Source organism: Lichenostomus cassidix, chromosome 25 (genome assembly GCF_008360975.1).
Source record: "Lichenostomus cassidix isolate B80296 chromosome 25, HeHo_3.0, whole genome shotgun sequence".
Classification (NCBI taxonomy): domain Eukaryota; kingdom Metazoa; phylum Chordata; class Aves; order Passeriformes; family Meliphagidae; genus Lichenostomus; species Lichenostomus cassidix.
Genome location: NC_139505.1, coordinates 93,549 through 113,833, shown reverse-complemented (window position 1 = coordinate 113,833; position 20,285 = coordinate 93,549). Strand labels below are relative to the sequence as shown.

Below are 20,285 nucleotides of genomic sequence, written 5' to 3'. Positions count from 1 at the left end.
GAAGCAATGCAACTTTTGGAATATGTGCTGCACTGGGATCTCTTTCCAACCAAAGTCAAAACTACATACTGGAGGGCAGTGGTCCCTGATCCCTCAATGGAGTTTCAGGGAGGGGGGGCCTCCTGAAGCCTCCCTCAATAGAAGCCACATCAGCTAACTGTACCATTCCTGCAGCTGGTAGGTTACTCTCCATGATGTGTAAAAAAAAAAAACCCAGTCAGAATCACACTGGTCACCACAGAGGTCTTCCACAACAACCTGGCCCTCAAAAGCTCCATGGCCTTTTGCTCACCTGCAAAACACTGATAGAAGGCTGCAGCCATCATTGCTTGTGGCACCAAAGTTACCAAAAGACAGAAAACTACCACTACACTTGTGAGAAATCACCAGCCCCGAGCTCCTACTTGCTATGGCCCAGCTCAGCTCAAATACTTGTCCAATTCCAAAGGCTGCACATAGACCACCTGCAAAGGCAAAGGTAAATACTCAACATAGATGCTGTATGTTTCTCTGCTCTTAGGCACTGACCCAAACAATAACCACATCAACTGCTTGGAACCCCTTCTAAGTGTGTGGCGTCACCCCTCCTTAACACAAGTCAGAGTCTTCTGGAATACAGCTATGTGGATGGCAATGCAGCTGTGTGATCTCATTTGGCCTGACAGCCACCACATACTGACCAGCAGCACCAAGAAAGGTGCTTACAGGTGAGAAATTAAACATTTCCAGCAAATACTCTTACTTCATGAAAAAAGAGTCTGAGGTTCTAAGGACCAGGACAGGTGTTGTATCAATTTTGAGAGTGGGAACAGCCTGCCCTGGCTGCAGCAAACCACGCAGAGAGGTGGGATGGAGGGGCAGAGAGAATGGTTAAGTGGCCTCAAGGCCAGCTGCTTTTCATTGTCTGCAGCTTAGAGAAGTTCTGCCTGGGGCAGCAGGGAAAGAAGAAAGTGGCTGTAGGAAGAGGTGTTGGCACAGGCTGGGAATGGGGATCCCCAACAAAAGGATTTGAGGCAGCATATGCAGCCATTGAGGGGGCCCTGGATCAGTGCACACAGGCTGTTCATCTGTGTGTGTGTAAGGGGCAAAATATGTACAGAAGAGAACCCTGGGGCCCTTTTGCCACCAAAGGCAGCTGCCTGAAAAACATGGGCACAGGAAAGCTCTCAAGGCTTCCTGCAATGCTAGAAGAGCCAGCAGGTTTGTTTTGTTACTGACTTTGTTACTGACTTTCACCAGGGAGGTCAGGACATGTCCTGATCTACTGTCAGCAGAAAACTGGAGCCTGTCTAGGGGAGGGGGCTGTGGGTAGGTGTAGTTAAGCAGAGCGTCCCCAGTGCAAGAAAGGAGAGTTTCCCAGCCTGTGCACCTGATTCTTGAGGAATTTAACACTGATCCTCTCTCTGCACTCCTCCCTCATTGCTTTACAAATCCACCATGGACCTGGGCAGGCTGGTAGGCCAGAGAACAGCATCAACAGGGCAGAGCAGCAGCTCTGACATCCTCTATCAAATCAGGTCTGTGGTGTCACCAGAGCAAGCTCCACCCTACAGGGCAGGCAGCACCCGGAGGGGGCCCCGAGATTGGACACCCTGCAGAAAACTCCAGCAGGCAAACGGAAGCTGGAGGCAGCACAGGGGGCAGAGCCCCACAAACAGTCCCCTCTGGGCACTAACACGCTCGTATTACTGCGGCTGCACGAGGGGTTCCTGCTCCAAAGGGGCTGACAAGGCACTTTGGGACTTTTAGTTGTTCTTTTTTCTGGTTGCTTGTTTCTCCTTTAGAACACAGAGGACACCTCATCACTGTGGCTGCAGCCACTGAGTCCTTTGCCCAGAGGGCTGAAGCACGGCCCAGGCAGCACCTTGCAGGGGACAGTGCCATCCTGACCCACCCGCTGTTCTTGGGAGGTCAGCACTGTCCTTTCCCGAGCTCTGAGGTGCTGGTGGCATTTGGCTCTGCTCAGTTCTTTTTGGTCTTGGGGGTGTCATACTTCCTCTTGCTCGAGTACCACAGCAGCAGGGGGATCCCGATGGAGGGCAGGGTCATCACACCAAATGCCGCCCAGTCCAGCTAGAGGGAGAAATTGTTAGAGAAAAGTCAAAATAATCAAGTCCAGAGGAGTCGTAGAGCAATGAGGTCAGAGGAGGAGAGTGAGGGGAGACATCACTTGTCCGCAGCTTTCTCACGAGGGGAAGCAGAGGGGCAGGCACTGATCTCTGCCCTGTGTGACTAGTGACAGGACCCGAGGGAATGCCTGGAGCTGTGTCAGGGCAGGTTTAGGCTGGATATTAAGAAAAGGCTCTTCTCCCAGAGGATGGTCTCCCAGGCACTGGAAGAGGATCCCCACGGAAGTCGTCACAGCACCGAGCCTGACAAGAGTTCAAGGAGTTTGGACAGTGCTGACAGTTGCATGGTTGGGATTCCTAGGGTTGTCCTCTGCAGGGCCAGGAGCTGGACTCCACGATCCTTGTGGGTCCCTTCCAACCTAGGAGGTTCTAAGATTCCACTCTCAGATTTTTCTGGCTCAAATCCCACAGAGGATTTGCTCTGATCCCACAGCTCCCTCTCTCCCTCACAGAGGGAGCTGGGATGGAAACTCAGCTGATTCTGTGATACTCCTCTGGAGAAGTGACAGGGTGGAGCCCTCCAGGTGACTGCAGGGCAAACCACACACACCACGAGCAAGCAGGAAGCCACCACACTGGGCTGCAGCTGGTGCAATTTCCCATTATCAGTTGAAAGGTACTTACAAAGTGAGGGGAGAATCTCCTGTCAAAGTCGCGCTGAGCCAGGATTCCTCCCTGCCCAGGAGCACTAGTGAAGCCAACCTGGAAAAGGCAGGGAAAAGACAGGCTTTGTCACCTTTCCTCCTCACTCCAGAACTAGGCAGGGTGAGAGCACGGGGACACGCATCATCCTCAACCACACAGCTCCAGAAGCACCTCATCAGGTGTATCTGCAGGGGTCCTATAAGTCATCCACTTACCACAACCTGTGCACCCTCCTGCGCCAGGTACGTGATGGTGGCAGAGGTGAAGTTGAAGTAACCAGCTTTGAGAGGCCGTAGAACCACGGTGTGGGACACATTGCTTGCTCTGGGAGATGGATGTTAAGGAATACTGTTTTATTTCATCACAGAACGAAAAGTGAGGAGATGGGAAAGAGCATCCTGGAAACAGATGCAAAAGTCAGTGCAGCTGACAGGCTTGAGTGCTCGTGGTCACAGACAGCCCGACCCACCCGAGGCTGTCCTAGCTGCTCCTCGCGTGTGTGTGAGGAGCAGTATCTGTACAATGGATGATCCTGAGGCCCTTCTTCCACTAGAGGCATCTGCCTGAGAGAGATGGGCACAGGGGTGCTCTCGAGGCTTCCCGCGACGCTGCAAATGCCAAGAGGTTTGTTATGTTACTGGCTTTGCACTGTGGAGTTCAGGACACGTCCTGTTCCGCGGGCAGCAGACGGCTGGAGTCTATCTGGGGGTAGTGAGTTAAGCAGGGTGTCCCCGGGCCAGGACGGGAGACTTTGGCGTTCTGTGCACCTGATTATTGAGGAATTTAGCCCTGATCCTTCTTCACTCCTCCCTCACCACTTCACAGATCCACCATGGACCTGGGCAGGCTGGTGACGTGGGCAGAGCAGCTTGTCATGTCGAGACACACCTGCTGCTCTTCCCCAGACCCCCGACGCGGCACGACTTGCCGCCCCACAGGTTCTTCCGCCTCTTTCCACGCATTCCGCCACCAGTGGGCGACGGGGTAGCGCACAAAGCGTGCCCTGCGCAGGCGCGGAGTCCCTGCGTGTGCACTCCGTTTCCCAGGGATCATAGGGTCCCTGAGGCGTTGTTCATGTGCGTCACTTCTGCCGCGACTGCGCTGACTCGTCTTTGAGGCGTTGGCGGCAGGACAGACGGTGAGGGGTGGTAGGCCGGAGGCAGCTCAGTGCTGTGTCCTTGGGCCTCTGGACGGAGTGGGGGGCGCTGGGAAGGGTAGGTAGGAGAGGATCCGTCGGGGCCTCTGTGGGGCCAGGAAGGACCGGCCGGGTTCTGCCGCAGGAGCGTCACAGTCGGGATCTCCCGCGGGTAGCGGTGGGTGAAACGGGGCGGTTCCCTGTTGAGCGGTGTCCCTGCGCCCCTGTGGGCCCCCTGGGCTTCGTAGGCGGGCAGGAGCAGCCTGGGCTGGATGCGCAGGTGTGCCGCTGCAGCAGGGCAGAACTGGGGGGAAGGAAGGGACTTCTGGCATGGGTACTGGGATGGGCTGGGCAGGTGGGTCCGTGCCAACTCCAGGAGGTTCAGCGAAGCCAAGGGCAGATGCTGCACCTGCACTGGGGCGACCTGAAACGAAAAGAGACTGGGGAAGAATGGATGGAGAGCAGCCCTGAGAAGGATTTGGAGCCCTGAGAAGGGGTGTGGGTTGACAAGAACCTCAGCATGCCTGGGAAACGTGCACTGGAGGCCCAGAAAGCCAACACTGTCCTGGGCTCATCGCCAGCAGCATGGGCAGCATGTGAAGGTTGGGATTCTACCTTTCTGCTCTGAGATGCCCCTGCAGAGCTGCTGCCAGCTCTGGGGCCCCAGCATGGGAAGGACATGGAGCTGCTGGAGTGAGTCCAGAGGAGGCCACAGAGGTGCTACAAGAACTGGAGCTCCTTTGCTCTGGGACAAGGCTTAGAGAGCTGGGGGTGTTCATCTGGAGAGGAGGTGATTCCAGGGAGACCTTGAAGCCCCTTCTAGTGCCAAAAGGGGCTCCAAGAGAGCTGGAGAGGGAGTTTGGATAAGGGCCTGGAGTGACAGAACAGGGCTTCCCACTGCTGGAGGACAGGGTTAGGATGGGATATTGGAAAGAAATTGGTCCCTGTGAGGGACGTGAGTCACTGGCACACGTTGCACAGAGAAGCTGTGGCTGTCCCATCCCTGGAAGTGTCCAAGGCCAGGTTGGATGGGGTTTGGAGCAACCTGTTCTAGTGGAAGGTGTCCTTGCTCATGACAGGGGAGTGGAACTGGATGGTCTTTACGGTCCTGTCTGACCCCAACCACCCTGTGACTCTGGAGGTTGGAGGCCCTGACATGGAAGCAGTTTTTGCATTTTAAAGCCCATCAAGTGTCCTCACTGGTCACATCTGTAGTGTCCCTGTTGTCTCCTTGTCCTCTCAGAAGAGTGGCTCCAGAGGTACTGTGTTTGGATAAATCGGAACATGTGACCTGAAGCAGGGATTTGTGGGGATCCAAAAAGCCACTGGAGGGAGCTGGTAGTTCCTCAGAGGCTGGAACTAGGAAAGAATAAATGTTGGAAGTGAGGAGCTGGTGCTTTCTGAGAAGAACTAACTCTGTTGTGTGAGACAGTGCTGGAAGGCTGCCAGGCTTTGCAAGGGCAACTAACTGTTAGTTACTGAAACTGTTAATTGTCAAAGCTTTTGCTCTGAAAGGTACTAGAAGAGTCTTAGTGTTCTCAAAGCTTTTCCCTTACTGAGATGTGCAGGGCCAGGGGCTGGACTGGATGATCCTTGCAGATCCCTTTCAACTCAAGGTGTTCCATGATTCTATAAAGGGGAGTGATACTGGCCAGGGCTTTGAAAGAGTAGAAGACCATCGACTTTTCTTCCATGGCTGCAGATACGGGACACTGCTGTACCAATTCTTGCATCCTCACAGGAAAGTGCTCAGAGATTTCAAATGATCAGTGACATTCCATTTCCTTGTGTTTCTAGATGAAGCTCCTGCTTCTTGCTGTGTTTGCCCTGGTGTCTGTGGCTCGCTGTGAGGATGGTGCCAGGCTCCTGGCTTCCAAATCCCTGTTAAACAGATATGCAGTGGAGGGCAAGGACTTGACTTTGCAGTACAACATCTACAATGTTGGCTCCAGGTAAGCCCTTGTCACGGTCCACTCATAAGCAGACGCGTGATGGTTCATACCAGCTACGATCTCAGAGTGCAAAAAGAAAAGAAAACACAAAATGCAACAAGTCAAGGGAGTTAAATTTCAATCCAAGGGGGAACTTTATTAATTTGGCCTGTAAAGCAGCCTGCGATAGAGAGAGAAAGAGAGAAAATTGGGAAAAGATGGGGAGGAAAGGGAAGGAAAGGGGCTATAGCTACCACCACAGGTCCACAGACATCCGGCGTCCCTGGCGTCCCGTCCAGTCGGCGTTCCTTGGCCTGTGCAAAGATCGATGTGATCTTTCGGTGGGGAAGATCTTCAGAGTTCAGCCACTCCAGAGCTGTCTTTTATGCTAGTCCATACACCTGGTCCCTCCTTGCCACCCGCCTTTGCTCCCCCTTAATTCTTTTGGAGATTTGCCAAACTTCACTTGGCAGGGTCAAGGGAGGAGTGTCCGAGGCATGGTCGGCGTGTTTTTCACAATGGGTGTCAGGGCAACGGGTGCAAAGCCTTCGTCACATACCTGCTTTGGCAGCACAAAGCCTTTGTTCTGTATCAACTCAGGCAGGTGCAAAGTCTTCGTTCTGTACCACCTTAGGCAGGTACAAAGCATTAGCTCCGTATCAGCTTTAGGTAGGCACAAAGCATTCGTTCCGTACTACCTTAGGCGGGCACAAAGCATTCGCTCCGCACCAGCTTTAGGTAAGTACAGAGCATTCTCTGCGTGAGTCCTGCACCTGTAATTTCTGATGAGAAATGTTGAGACAGAACTCGATTCTTGGATCGACCCTTACAGCCCTGTCCAGCCTTCAATACTGACCACAAGCAAATGTTCCACGTGTGGCTGCAGGGTAAAAGGCGATTTCTGAGCTCTGTGATGTGCTGTTGCTTTTGCTCCCTCTAACTCTGAGCTTTCCAGTAGTGCCTGAAGGATTGACCCTGAAATTTGCCTTTTCCTTCCTCTTCCATTGTCCATACTTTCACCTCGTGGCTGCTTAAGCTGTCAGTTCAGCACGGTATAGGTCCCGTGGTGTGGTGTGACACTCTACTCCTCATGCATGAAGCTCTCCTTGGTTTGTGATCTCTTTTTCACATTTATTCTTTTTAATAAAAATTCCTTTTTGCTATCAGGACTCAACTAAGGACCTGACAAAGATAAAACAGAACTTCCATGATGCTGGTAAAAAGCTTCATTCGCAGAATGAAAAGCTGATTGGACAAAATGCAGGAGACTATTAAAGTGCTTTGGGGTTTTGTTTTTTAGATTTTTTTTTTAAAGGCAGAATAATGCATGCTGCATGCAGTACTGCTAAGAGAAGAATATGTGGTGCTGTAATGTTGGACTCATACAACATTAATAAGATCCTGTAATTTTATATGTGGGATTTGGTTATTATTTGGACCAAAGTATGTATCCGTGGGATGGTATCCGAAGTTCAGCAAACTGCCAAATCCTGATGTGGAATAAATGGTGGTTTTCCTGTCTTTGTGGTTGTTTCTCTCAACTTTGCCTTCCTCTATTGGCAGTCCCACCACAAGACACCTCAACTCTCCTCCCCATCTTTTACTGGTGTTTCATCTTTCAAAAATCAGCTCTTCCACTTGGTCAGGATGGAACTATCAGTGCACTTGGCTGCAGAGCTGCAGAGCCTGTGAGCTGCAGAGCCTGTGAGCAGATCTTAAGATTCCCTTCTCATCCCTCGCTTTGTTGTGTTTAGTGCTGCCCTAGATGTGGAGCTGACGGATGATTCCTTCCCCCCAGAAGATTTTGGCATCGTCTCTGGTATGCTCAACGTCAAGTGGGACAGGATTGCTCCGTATCTTTTACTGTTTTGAAATTTCTCCCAACTCTCTTTCTTGCCCCTGAGCGTTCTGCAGCTTCATCCTGTCTTCATCTCCTGTTTCTGAAATTCCTGCCAGAGCCTGGACAGGGTGCTGAATCTTTGGAATGGTGCTGTGTAAAAATAGTTCCCTGCAGACAGGACCAGGTCCTGGAGTAGTTCATCTGCCTGGGGAGGAGCAGCTAGGACAGCCTAGGGTGAGTCAGGCTGTCTGTGACCACGAGCACTCAAGTCTGTCAGCTGCACTGACTTTTGCATCTGTTTCCAGGATGCTCTTTCCCATCTCCTCACTTTTCGTTCTGTGATGAAATAAAACAGTATTCCTTAACATCCATCTCCCAGAGCAAGCAATGTGTCCCACACCGTGGTTCTACGGCCTCTCAAAGCTGGTTACTTCAACTTCACCTCTGCCACCATCACGTACCTGGCGCAGGAGGGTGCACAGGTTGTGGTAAGTGGATGACTTATAGGACCCCTGCAGATACACCTGATGAGGTGCTTCTGGAGCTGTGTGGTTGAGGATGATGCGTGTCCCCGTGCTCTCACCCTGCCTAGTTCTGGAGTGAGGAGGAAAGGTGACAAAGCCTGTCTTTTCCCTGCCTTTTCCAGGTTGGCTTCACTAGTGCTCCTGGGCAGGGAGGAATCCTGGCTCAGCGCGACTTTGACAGGAGATTCTCCCCTCACTTTGTAAGTACCTTTCAACTGATAATGGGAAATTGCACCAGCTGCAGCCCAGTGTGGTGGCTTCCTGCTTGCTCGTGGTGTGTGTGGTTTGCCCTGCAGTCACCTGGAGGGCTCCACCCTGTCACTTCTCCAGAGGAGTATCACAGAATCAGCTGAGTTTCCATCCCAGCTCCCTCTGTGAGGGAGAGAGGGAGCTGTGGGATCAGAGCAAATCCTCTGTGGGATTTGAGCCAGAAAAATCTGAGAGTGGAATCTTAGAACCTCCTAGGTTGGAAGGGACCCACAAGGATCGTGGAGTCCAGCTCCTGGCCCTGCAGAGGACAACCCTAGGAATCCCAACCATGCAACTGTCAGCACTGTCCAAACTCCTTGAACTCTTGTCAGGCTCGGTGCTGTGACGACTTCCGTGGGGATCCTCTTCCAGTGCCTGGGAGACCATCCTCTGGGAGAAGAGCCTTTTCTTAATATCCAGCCTAAACCTGCCCTGACACAGCTCCAGGCATTCCCTCGGGTCCTGTCACTAGTCACACAGGGCAGAGATCAGTGCCTGCCCCTCTGCTTCCCCTCGTGAGAAAGCTGCGGACAAGTGATGTCTCCCCTCACTCTCCTCCTCTGACCTCATTGCTCTACGACTCCTCTGGACTTGATTATTTTGACTTTTCTCTAACAATTTCTCCCTCTAGCTGGACTGGGCGGCATTTGGTGTGATGACCCTGCCCTCCATCGGGATCCCCCTGCTGCTGTGGTACTCGAGCAAGAGGAAGTATGACACCCCCAAGACCAAAAAGAACTGAGCAGAGCCAAATGCCACCAGCACCTCAGAGCTCGGGAAAGGACAGTGCTGACCTCCCAAGAACAGCGGGTGGGTCAGGATGGCACTGTCCCCTGCAAGGTGCTGCCTGGGCCGTGCTTCAGCCCTCTGGGCAAAGGACTCAGTGGCTGCAGCCACAGTGATGAGGTGTCCTCTGTGTTCTAAAGGAGAAACAAGCAACCAGAAAAAAGAACAACTAAAAGTCCCAAAGTGCCTTGTCAGCCCCTTTGGAGCAGGAACCCCTCGTGCAGCCGCAGTAATACGAGCGTGTTAGTGCCCAGAGGGGACTGTTTGTGGGGCTCTGCCCCCTGTGCTGCCTCCAGCTTCCGTTTGCCTGCTGGAGTTTTCTGCAGGGTGTCCAATCTCGGGGCCCCCTCCGGGTGCTGCCTGCCCTGTAGGGTGGAGCTTGCTCTGGTGACACCACAGACCTGATTTGATAGAGGATGTCAGAGCTGCTGCTCTGCCCTGTTGATGCTGTTCTCTGGCCTACCAGCCTGCCCAGGTCCATGGTGGATTTGTAAAGCAATGAGGGAGGAGTGCAGAGAGAGGATCAGTGTTAAATTCCTCAAGAATCAGGTGCACAGGCTGGGAAACTCTCCTTTCTTGCACTGGGGACGCTCTGCTTAACTACCCCTACCCACAGCCCCCTCCCCTAGACAGGCTCCAGTTTTCTGCTGACAGTAGATCAGGACATGTCCTTTGCTACCATGTCGCCCCCCCGAGCCGTTCTCTGACCCTCGGTCCCTTCCGGCGGCACTAAAGCGCTCGGGACTCAAAATGGCCGCCGGGGGCCGGGGAGGCCTAAGGGGTCTGTTCGGATGTGACACCGGAGCCCTGGACGGGGTTCAGTTCATCCCGGCAGCAGTTGCTGCTCCGGGACCCGGGCACGGTCCGTTTGGTATGGTACAGGCAGTGCCGCCTCAACACCCGTTGTTTCTCCGGCTTCCCGCAGTGCGGGCTTGGCGAGACCACGGTGCTGAGGGTGTGAGCATTGAGGACTGCCTCTCAGAGCTGAGGTCGCCTGTAGCATCCCGGGGCCAGTGCCGTCCGGATGCAACGGGGAGTCCGCCGCGAAGCGTCCAGTCCGCGGCCGCCCCGCGAGGCCTCCCGCCTTCCCTCTGCGTATGTGCAAGGTTACCCCGCCGCACCGCCACGGACCCGGCGAGCACCGCGCCCGCGCAGAGGCCCTGGCGGCACCGCCCCGTGTGCCTCACTTCCCGGCCGGAACTCGCCGGGCGTTGCCGAGAGCAGCGGCGCTTCCTCTGATTGGGCGTTGCGCTCACGCGCGATTGACTGCGGAGCTGGGAGGTGGTGCGCCGTATCGCGGCCCCGCGAGGCGACAGTTCCGAGGCTCCAGAAGGTTCCGCCGCGCTCGAGCCGCTGCGATGATGGGCCCGCGCCCCGTCCTGGTTCTCAGTGAGTGCCGCCGGCCCGGCCTGGCCTCCCGCTGCGGAGGGCGAGGGGATGACCGGGTCGGATTCGCGCCGCGCTTTGCCGCTTGCCTGACTCGCCGCCATGTTGGGTCTCCTCATGGCCAGGCGCCCTTTTACATTCCGTTCCTGCCGGGGCCCCCTATCCTGCCGGGGATCCACGGGTACCTTTGCGGCCCCCTGCGCGCCCCGAACTCCCCCTCGCAACTCCCCACCCACAGGCTTTGCCGAGCCGTGCGCGGGGGATCTCGGAGCCCCGCTACTGTCAGACCTTTTCTGGCATCTCCCCTGTGCTCTCAGCTGCTCTTGCGTCTTTCTCAGCACGTTGCTTTGTGCTGCCCCGTTTGAACCACATGTGAACCCGAATTATGGGGCCTCCCGCATGGGAAGGACATGGAGCTGCTGGACAGAGTCCAGAGGAGGCCACGGAGATGCTCCAAGGGCTGGAGCTCCTCTGCTCTGGAGACAGGCTGGGAGAGCTGGGAGTGTTCAGCCTGGAGAAGTAAAGGTTCCAGGGAGACTTTAGGGCTCCTACCAGTGCCGAAAGGGGCTCCAAGAGAGCCGGAGAGGGACTTCAGACAAGGGCCTGGAGTAATAGGACAGGAGGGAATGGCTTCCCACTGCTAGAGGGCAGGATTAGGTTGGATATTGGGAAGAATTTCTTCCTTGTGAGGGTGTTGAGGCCTTGACATATATTGCTCAGAGAAGCTGTGACTGCCCCAGTCCTGGAAGTATTCAAGGCCCGATTGGACAGGGCTTGGAGCAGTCCTCTAGTGGAAGGGTTTTGGAACTAGTCTTCAAGGTCCCTTCCAACCCAAGCCATTCTATGATTCACTAATTCTCTTGCCATCTACCAACATGAGGCATTCCCAGGGGTTTCTTTCTGTTTGGGTGTCCTGTTCTCTTTTCTCTGTCTTTTCTGTTCTCTATTAATCCTGTTTGCGGACTGTTGTAGCCCAGGGCCCTGTAAGCCTTTTTGCCTGACACTTAGTGCTGCTCTTAGTGTTGTTTTGTTCTGTTCTGTCTTATGCCTCCCTGTGTGCATGCATCTGCTCTGGAGTAAATTTGGGCATGCCTGGGCTAGGCTTGTAATAGCATAAAAGCTTCCCTAAGCCCAAATATGCTGTAGGGCTGAGTTTGTTGACAGCTGGTCTCCAGCTGTGGTTGTGAGCCAGAGGTACCCCCGGCTGCTGCTCACCCTCATGTGCCAAAGGCTGACACTGATGGAGTAACGTTATGTTCACCCAGTTCTGCTTACTGTGCCTGAGCCTCTGTAACTTTTTTTGACTGACCACTACTGTTCAATAGCAGCTCCTCAGCTCTGTGAGATCTGGCGGATCCTAGTGAGTCACTTCAGTTTGATTTTCTGGGGTAATAGGTTCTGTTTCAGAGTTGCAAAGTTTTTTCTGAGGATGCTAATGAGGAGTTCTATTATAATAGAGAATGTTGTTTTTCACTGACAGTTTTCTATCAATGTCTTTCTCATAATGACTGTGGTGTTTATATTGTAAACTCTGAATTTCGAACTGGTCATGTGTTGAGTGTGTGTAACTGAGAGAGGTGATTGCAGCCTCGTTGTTTTGTACTTGATTAGTTTATTTTTTCTGTGTGCTTTAGGTCAGAATACAAAACGTGAGTCTGGAAGAAAAGTCCAGACGGGAAACATCACTGCTGCAAAGGTACCAAATTCTCCGGCTGTTCTGATCCATCTTTTTTTGTGTGTGTGTGTATATATATATTTCAGAGGGAAGGCTGGATCTGAAGCATATTTTCTCTCTTCTGTATTAAGCTAGAGTAGAAGAAGAAGAAGCAACATAGAGAATAATTTTCTGTATTAACAGAAGATGTTTTTATAGTATTAGATAAAAATTCTATGTAAAAAATAAAATATATGTACTGTTCATGTAATAGGTGCCCTATAAATTACCATGGAGGGGTTTAACCAACCAAACCTTCTTTCTCTGCAAAGTCTGAAAGTGTCTCAGTTTTGACATCTGATTGAGATAATAATTTAGTGTGGTGCCAGTACCTTGATAATCCCCAATTCTCGTTTCTACACAGTTCTTAACCTTGGCTGCATCTCAACCACAGCAGAGTTATTGGATCACTTTAATTTTCCAGGGGCTGCTGATTTCAGACCCACTATGGGTCTTTTTTAGACCTTTTGATGCCCTCCTGAGTTACCTCATTTCTTTGATTCCTCCTAGACTATTGCTGACATTATCCGAACATGTTTAGGACCAAGAGCAATGATGAAGGTAAGAATTTGTGCTGCAGCACCTGTGCTGCAGCTGACTAGAAGTGAGACACACATGGGACAGAGCAGTCAAGTGTTGGTTCTCTTGTGGTTGCAGATGCTTTTGGACCCCATGGGTGGGATTGTGATGACCAACGACGGCAATGCTATTCTTAGAGAAGTAAGTCTCTCCTAAAGGATTATCTTGCTTAACATTAAGTCAGTATGTACCCAAATCTTGGGTGTTAGTGGAGCTGTGTCATCCCCTCACCTGAGCTGCTAACCATCTTCACCAAGAAAGGTTCTCACTGGGGAAAAATGAAAAATCCAGCAAATGTTCTTGCTCTACAGAAATGTAGGTTTGATCCTAGGGTGGGGAGTTTTCGTGGAGCATTTACAAGACTGATGTAAATTTTTTGGTAATTGTAGCTATAATCAGCTGCATTGAGACCTTCTGAGTAGATGGTGGTGTTCATAATGCCACATGATGAAACCTTGAAATGATTTTTGTCTCTCTGGTGCAAGTGCTGTTAAAAAAACATCCTGAAAACTGTAATGCCTGAAAAACAGTGAGAGACACAATATTGTCAAATACAGGGACTTGGTTTTGGTCTCAAAAAGGAAGAAAAAGCTTTGCTGTGGTTGGACAGAATGCCTCTGATTGTATTGAAGGTGTGGTATTTGTTCCTTGGAGCAACATGAGATGTTTCTGCTTTAGTATCCTGGGACAAATCTATACCTCTTGATCCTACACAGATTCAAGTCCAGCATCCAGCTGCAAAATCAATGATAGAGATAAGCCGCACTCAGGATGAAGAAGTTGGAGATGGGACCACATCTGTCATTATCCTTGGTAAGGAGACTGACTCAGACACTTTGCATAAAGGCTGAAGTTCACCCTTTTTGCTAAGTAGAGCCTATGATGAGACATATCTTGGTTATTTGCTAACCTTGATATGTAGAGGATTTCTTGCTGTGCAAGGGCATGCTAGGTTCATGAGACCCTAAGGTGATGAGCTCCACGCTTTGGGAAGTTGTTCTTTCCCCATAACCACAGTTAAATGTAAAGAAAGGTACAGGTGCTGTTAGAGCTCCCTGGATGGATAGAAGATACATTTTTTCTGGTATATGCTCTCCTTTCTTGACTGTTGATTGTCCTACAAACTTACTTGGGGGATTTTGATTTATTGTAAATTATTTTTTTAGCTGGAGAGATGCTCTCTGTTGCTGAACACTTTCTTGAACAGCAGATGCACCCAACTGTGATTATCTGGGCTTATCGTAAGGCTCTTGATGACATGATCAGTATTCTGAAGAAAATTGGGTAAGTATGGGAGTTAAAGAGGAGGGATGTGGACTTTCTGTACTGCTTCAAGGCGCTCCTTCAGGCAGTTGTGTTAGTCAAATACAACTTAGCAAATTTGAAGAGGGAGTCAAAAGGGTTTAGATTGTCACTTGGAATAACACTCAGTTTGCTCTTTGGTTTTTCCTTTATCTCAGCACTCCAGTGGACGTGAACAACAAAGAAATGATGCTTAAAATAATAAAGAGTGCGATAAACACCAAGGCAATAAACCGCTGGTCTGACTTGGCCTGTAGCATTGCTCTTGATGCTGTTAAGACTGTGGAATTTGAAGAAAATGGCAGAAAGGAAATTGATATTAAAAAATATGCAAAAGTAGAAAAGGTGAGTGTGTCCTGAACTGTTTCTTGTTCTTGTGCTCCTTTCTTGTTTTGAACTAGGTTATTTTAAGTTGCATTGGGAAGAATTTTGTGTTACTTCTCTGCAGACTGCAGACATAACCCTTGGAGATATTTCAGTCAGTGGTGTCAGCCATGCTCATTTACAATGCCAACAGAGGCTGCTATTTCAACTCTAATTTTGGAGTGTCTGTCAAAAAGATAATTTCAGTTGTATTTGGAAGATGGAAAATGAAACATAGCAGACAGTAGGATGTTAAAAGTTTCTTAAGTTCTTTCATGGCTTTCCACTTAAAATCTAAGTCAGCATGTGCTTAAAGGTGTATTGTGATCTGGATGCACTGTGGTTACTTGGGAGATGTTTTCCGTTTTCAGTACATGGGACAGCTTCAAGAGATACTTTCAAATACACAGGTTTTTGTAGACTAAACTGACTCACCTCATTTTCTCTCTTCCTTGTGTCTGTCAGATTCCAGGTGGTTTTAGTGAAGACTCATGTGTTTTGCGTGGAATCATGGTGAATAAAGATGTAACGCATCCCAGAATGCGTCGCCTTATTAAGAATCCACGAATCGTCCTTCTGGATTGTTCACTGGAGTACAAGAAAGGAGAGAGCCAGGTAAAGTGAGTCCTGTTGGAAACATCCGCAACTCATGATTTAGGACGAGTAAAGCAAACAAATGCACGCAGCTTGTTAAAAGTGCAAGTGGTGAAAGGCTTTCTGTGTTCCACCTTTCAGAGGCCTTTTGCATGTGTATGTTAATTCTGCCATGGGGTCCATAAAAATAGGAGTGAGGCTATAACGTTGTGACTCATTGAAGCAGCTACAGTGATTTGTGTAACTAAGTGCTGGTCAAGAGCAAAAAAATATTTCTGAGCTTGAACTAAGGCTAATGCTCAACTGACACAGTGTCGCAGTTTATTTGATCAGTAGTTTTCGTCCCTGACTCTTTGCCTGGTAATACTGGAGGTATTGAGTTGCTTGAATCTTGGGGAGGTGTGTTTAGTGCAGCGAAGGGTTGGAATGCACACACTAAACTGTTTATACATCTTTTGTACAGACTGACATTGAAATTACACGGGAGGAAGACTTTGCCCGCATCCTGCAGATGGAGGAAGAGTACATTCAGCAGATGTGCGAGGATCTGATAAGAGTCAAGCCAGATCTGGTCATCACGGAAAAAGGAGTTTCTGGTAATAGCACATGTGATTCTTTGTGTTGAATTCATCTCAGTGAGGTTCATGGCATTAATGCTTAGGAACTTTAGAAAACCCCAACCAAAACTAGAAAAATCACAACAGCAGACTAATACAACTCCCCCCAAACCTGATGCTTAACCTGGTTTGGGTTTCTATTTTAGCTTTCTAGCAAATAATTGTACACTGCAGGCATTGAAGTTTGTCCTTGACATTGCTTTGTGAAAGTAGACTCATACAGTAATATTTTGCTTTTCCAGCATTTGGGAAAGATACCAAAATACAAGTGAGGCTGAGTCTTAAACGCTGGAGAGCTGTGCTACCGTTTTGCCTTACAGCTTGGTTTAAACAGCTACATTTAGGTGCTTTCTCCTGTTACAGTCTTTTGCTTCAAAGACTGGAACTAAGACAGCTGGATTGATAACTGATATACAGATAAAGTTTGACGTGGTACTGCTGATCCATTACTGAAATTGCACAAACTTGGTTTCAGACCTGGCCCAGCACTACCTGATGAGAGCCAACATCACTGCCATCCGCAGGGTGCGGAAGACTGACAACAACCGGATCGCCAGGTAGGTGTTGGCTCCTGGTTGGAGCCAGTTCCTGCTGTGCATGATGTGAAATTTGTCTGATCTCACTCTTTCTGCCCAGTTCTGATTTGTGAGTGTCTAACGTGATGTTTTGGTGTGCTAGGGCCTGTGGAGCTCGCATCGTCAGTCGCACAGATGAGCTTCGGGAGGAGGATGTGGGAACTGGTGCTAGGCTGTTTGAAGTGAAAAAAATAGGAGATGAGTATTTTGCCTTCATCACTGATTGCAAAGATCCTAAGGCTTGCACCATCATCCTGCGGGGAGCCAGCAAGGAAATCCTAGCGGTGAGTGCATGGGCTGCTTCACCTCCTGTGCCAGCCACGTTCATGGTGTGAGTTGTGGTCAGCAGACTGTGGGTTGGCTTTCATCTTGTGTGGTGCTCCAGTTAATAATGAGAAGGTCAGTGGAACTGAGGAAGGGTCTGGAGCAAAAGGAGCAGCTAAGGGAGCTGGAATGGCTCAGTGAAGACCTATTGCTCCCTACTTAGTACTACCTGACAGAAGGGTGTAGCCCCCTGGATGCCCGACTCTTCTCAGAAGTGACAAGTGACAGGGCAAGAGGAAATGGCCTCAAGTTGCACCAGGGGAGGTTTAGATTGGATATTATGGAAAATTTCTTCATGGAAAGTGTGGTCAGGCACTGGCGCAGGGTACCCAGGGAAGTGGTGGAGTCACTAGCCCTGGAGGGATTTAACAAATGTATGGCTGTGGCACCTTGGGACTTGGTTTAGTGGTGGCCTTGGCAGTGCTGGGGGAATGTTTTGACTTGACGATGTTAGAGGGCTTTCCAGCCTCAACAATTTTGTGATTCTGTACCTGTTGCAGGAGGTGGAACGCAACCTGCAGGATGCCATGCAGGTGTGCCGCAATGTCCTCATGGACCCACACCTGGTGCCAGGCGGGGGAGCCACTGAAATGGCCGTTTCCCATGCACTCACGGAGAAGTCCAAGGGCATGACAGGCGTGGAGCAGTGGCCCTACCGTGCAGTGGCCCAGGCTCTGGAAGTCATCCCCCGGACGCTGATCCAGAACTGTGGCGCTAGTACCATCCGTGTTCTGACCTCACTCAGGGTAAGACGTGTGGCAGAGGAACCAGGAGAGAAGTCAGCTCTTTCCTGCTTTGGTCAGCTCCTTGAATCAGTCACCATTCAGAGCAGTACCCTTACTGGACTATTCAGTAACACGTTCTTGTATTAACTCCAAAATTGAGAATATTCTAATGACCTGTTACTGTTTCCTGAGCCCACGGTCAGTTTGAGACTCCAGAGGGGAATATGCCATCTCACCCCACTGGTGGTGACCTGTCTTTCTGCTTCCAGGCCAAGCACACCCAGGAAGGCAGCCAGACCTGGGGGGTGAATGGGGAGACTGGAGCCCTGGTTGACATGAAGGAGCTGGGGATCTGGGAGCCCTTGGCCGTCAAACTCCAGACTTACAAAACAGCTGTGGAGGTAAGGAGAGATGGAAACTTCAGAGTCTCTGTGGCGTATCATTTGGGAGAGGACATTTTTCCCTGTGTTACTGGGGTGTTTGGGTGGGCATCACCTACCCAGTGTGGTGCATGTCTGAGCTTGTCACTGGAGGTGGGATAATGAGGGGTGTGGGAGCCCAGACTCAGGCTTTCCCAGGGTTTTTGATCCTGCAGCTAAATTTCATCATGTGTTATCCCACTTTTTCCTGCAAATGGTGCAGAGTGCTCTAACTGCTTCCAGTGCCAGACAGAGCTGTGCCTGAGCAATCCCCTGCCAGCAACATGCTGGAATCATCAGTGGTCATGGGAGATTTATCCCTTTGGCTGGCTGGGGCTGCCGTGTCTCAGCTGCCCTTCTTGTTACAGATCCTGCCATAACCTTGCTGGTGTTGGATCAAAGGCTATTCGTTGAAGGGATGCTGTGTCCCTTCTATGTCAGTCAACAAGAAAAAATGGGTGTCCTTGTTTCCATGGTGGGAGAAAGCAGCCCCTTGCTTTCCCACAAGCCTGTGAGGCACCATTTCCTTCTCCTGTGCTGAAAGAACCATTTAAACCCAGGTTAATAGTTGTGTGGTGTGGAAGCTGGGCAGGTAGGGTTTTGTCCTTTGTGATGAGCTCCTGATGAGCCCTGGGTGTGGTGTTTCTCTGCAGACTGCAGTTCTCCTCCTCCGTATTGATGACATCGTTTCAGGGCACAAAAAGAAGGGTGACAACCAAAGCAAGCAGTCCGCAGCACCTGAGGCAGCGCAGGAGTGAGAGGTTGAGTCTCTGCAGGGGAGAACCAGCTGCCTTGAGCTTGACATGGGGAAGAGCTCAATGCAGTGACCTGGTCTTCAGGCTGAACCAGGAAAAATTTGTTTAAAGTCTGGGAGGGATGGAAAATACCCTGGACATGGAGAAAGGGCAGTGGCTGTTCGTGTCCTTGCACTGGGGACACTGCTTCTGCAGTGAGGTTTCCAGACTGAAAATTATCTTTGCCCCAAAATAAATACATTGTTTCAGCTCTTTCTGTGTTTAATCCCCCAGGGTAGGGGGGGTGTGATGGAAAAGCCCTGCCCAGGGACTGGGCACTGCCAGGGGTCTTGGGATGGAGTCCCAGTGTAGGGGTGGCCTGGAGCGGCCAGGACACTGCAAGGCCACTGTCACCAGCTTCTCTCTGCACCCACAATCCCTCCAAAGGTTGGGATCTCCTGTGGGCAGCAGTGGATGAAACCGGGCAGTTCCTTGTTGAGCCCCTCTGGGCCCCCTGGGCTTCACAGGCTGGCAGGAGCAGCCTGGGCTGGATGCGCAGGTGTGCCGCTGCAGCAGGGCAGAACTGGGGGGAAGGAAGGGGCTTCTGGCATGGGTACTGGGATGGGCTGGGCAGGTGGGTCCGTGCCAACTCCAGGAGGTTCAGCGAAGCCAAGGGCAGATGCTGCACCTGCACTGGGGCAACCTGAAACAAACAGACTGGGGAAGAATGGATGGAGAGCAGCCCTGAGAAGGATTTGGAGCCCTGAGAAGGGGTGTGGGTTGACAAGAACCTCAGCATGCCTGGGAAACGTGCACTGGAGGCCCAGAAAGCCGACACTGTCCTGGGTTCATCGCCAGCAGCATGGGCAGCATGTGAAGGGGAAGATTCTTACCCTCTGCTCTGCCCTGGTGAGACACCCTTGCAGAGCTGCCTCCAGCTCTGGGGTGAGTCCAGAGAACGAGATACTGGGAAGAAATTCCTGCCTGTGAAGGTAGTGGGCCACTGACACAGATGGCCCAGAGAAGCTGTGGCTGCCCCATTTCTGACTGTTCAAGGCCTGCTGGGACAAGGCTTCGGGCAACCTGGTCTAGAGGAAAGGGGTTGGAACTAAATAATCTTTTAAGCTCCCTTCTAAACAAAAGCAGTCTGTTACTCTGTGATTCCATTATCACTTTACTCTGGTTCTACAAGAGACCATGGAAGCAGAAATCCCCTGTTATGAGCCTGGCTGAAGCGGTTTACAGCTCCCTGCACTGTGCAGGCAAGCTGGCTTTGAGAGCAGTGTTGCAAGGTGGTACAAGCAAGGCTTCTGTCATGGTGTTCTTTTTATTTTATTACACAATCCTCAATACCTTGACACACCTGGACCGTGCACAGAGCAATGAAAAAGAACAGCAACAGCACTGTTCTCTGACCAAAAAAACACAGCAAGGCTTCCCAGAGAAACAATCACAATTAACTTCAGACTCCAGGATCCAGAGAACATGGTGGTAGATGTAGCCAAGAAAGAAAATACAGAGTGCACAGGTGAGTTTGATGTGGATTATATGCGGCAGTGGGAATATGCAGCCCAGCACTGGCTTTTTCTTCTAGAGCCTTTTTTATTGGAGCAGTTGCTGAAAATTTGAAAGAGACCTGTGAGACTGGAAAAATGTGATGGTACATATATATGAGAAGAAAGGTGCAAAGTCCCAGCATGCTGTGGGCAGTTTA

General features: G+C 50.8%; 3 protein-coding genes across 6 annotated transcripts; 2 read left to right on the top strand and 1 right to left on the bottom strand.

The window, feature by feature from the left end:
• Positions 1-1,735: 1,735 nt before the first annotated feature.
• LOC146427055 (translocon-associated protein subunit beta-like) lies at positions 1,736-3,736 on the bottom strand. Its single transcript, XM_085082186.1, has 4 exons — positions 3,663-3,736; positions 2,990-3,107; positions 2,754-2,831; positions 1,736-2,073 (listed from the first exon to the last, which is right to left on the bottom strand). Exons 1-4 carry the CDS (start codon positions 3,734-3,736, stop codon positions 1,963-1,965), a joined length of 381 nt encoding a protein of 126 aa, XP_084938312.1. The 3' UTR covers positions 1,736-1,962.
• Positions 3,737-3,771: 35 nt separating this feature from the next.
• Positions 3,772-9,422, top strand: SSR2 (signal sequence receptor subunit 2). Of its 3 annotated transcripts, none has more exons than XM_085082657.1 (6): positions 3,772-3,912; positions 5,707-5,861; positions 7,595-7,693; positions 8,060-8,168; positions 8,327-8,404; positions 9,085-9,422. In XM_085082657.1, the coding sequence occupies exons 2-6, from the start codon at positions 5,707-5,709 to the stop codon at positions 9,193-9,195; spliced, it is 552 nt and encodes a 183-aa protein (XP_084938783.1). In that variant the 5' UTR covers positions 3,772-3,912; the 3' UTR covers positions 9,196-9,422. The 3 variants fall into 3 exon arrangements, with proteins under 3 accessions (XP_084938783.1, XP_084938784.1, XP_084938785.1); XM_085082658.1 differs by lacking the exon at positions 3,772-3,912 and adding an exon at positions 3,965-3,988; XM_085082659.1 differs by lacking the exon at positions 3,772-3,912 and adding an exon at positions 4,065-4,087.
• A 1,050-nt stretch (positions 9,423-10,472) lies between these two features.
• CCT3 (chaperonin containing TCP1 subunit 3) lies at positions 10,473-18,840 on the top strand. Of its 2 annotated transcripts, none has more exons than XM_085082655.1 (14): positions 10,473-10,628; positions 12,260-12,321; positions 12,850-12,900; positions 12,997-13,059; positions 13,635-13,731; positions 14,085-14,202; positions 14,379-14,565; positions 15,049-15,198; positions 15,641-15,773; positions 16,270-16,351; positions 16,473-16,653; positions 17,194-17,439; positions 17,688-17,819; positions 18,491-18,840. In XM_085082655.1, exons 1-14 carry the CDS (start codon positions 10,598-10,600, stop codon positions 18,593-18,595), a joined length of 1,638 nt encoding a protein of 545 aa, XP_084938781.1. In that variant the 5' UTR covers positions 10,473-10,597; the 3' UTR covers positions 18,596-18,840. The 2 variants fall into 2 exon arrangements, with proteins under 2 accessions (XP_084938781.1, XP_084938782.1); XM_085082656.1 differs by lacking the exon at positions 10,473-10,628 and adding an exon at positions 10,685-10,806.
• Positions 18,841-20,285: the final 1,445 nt, after the last annotated feature.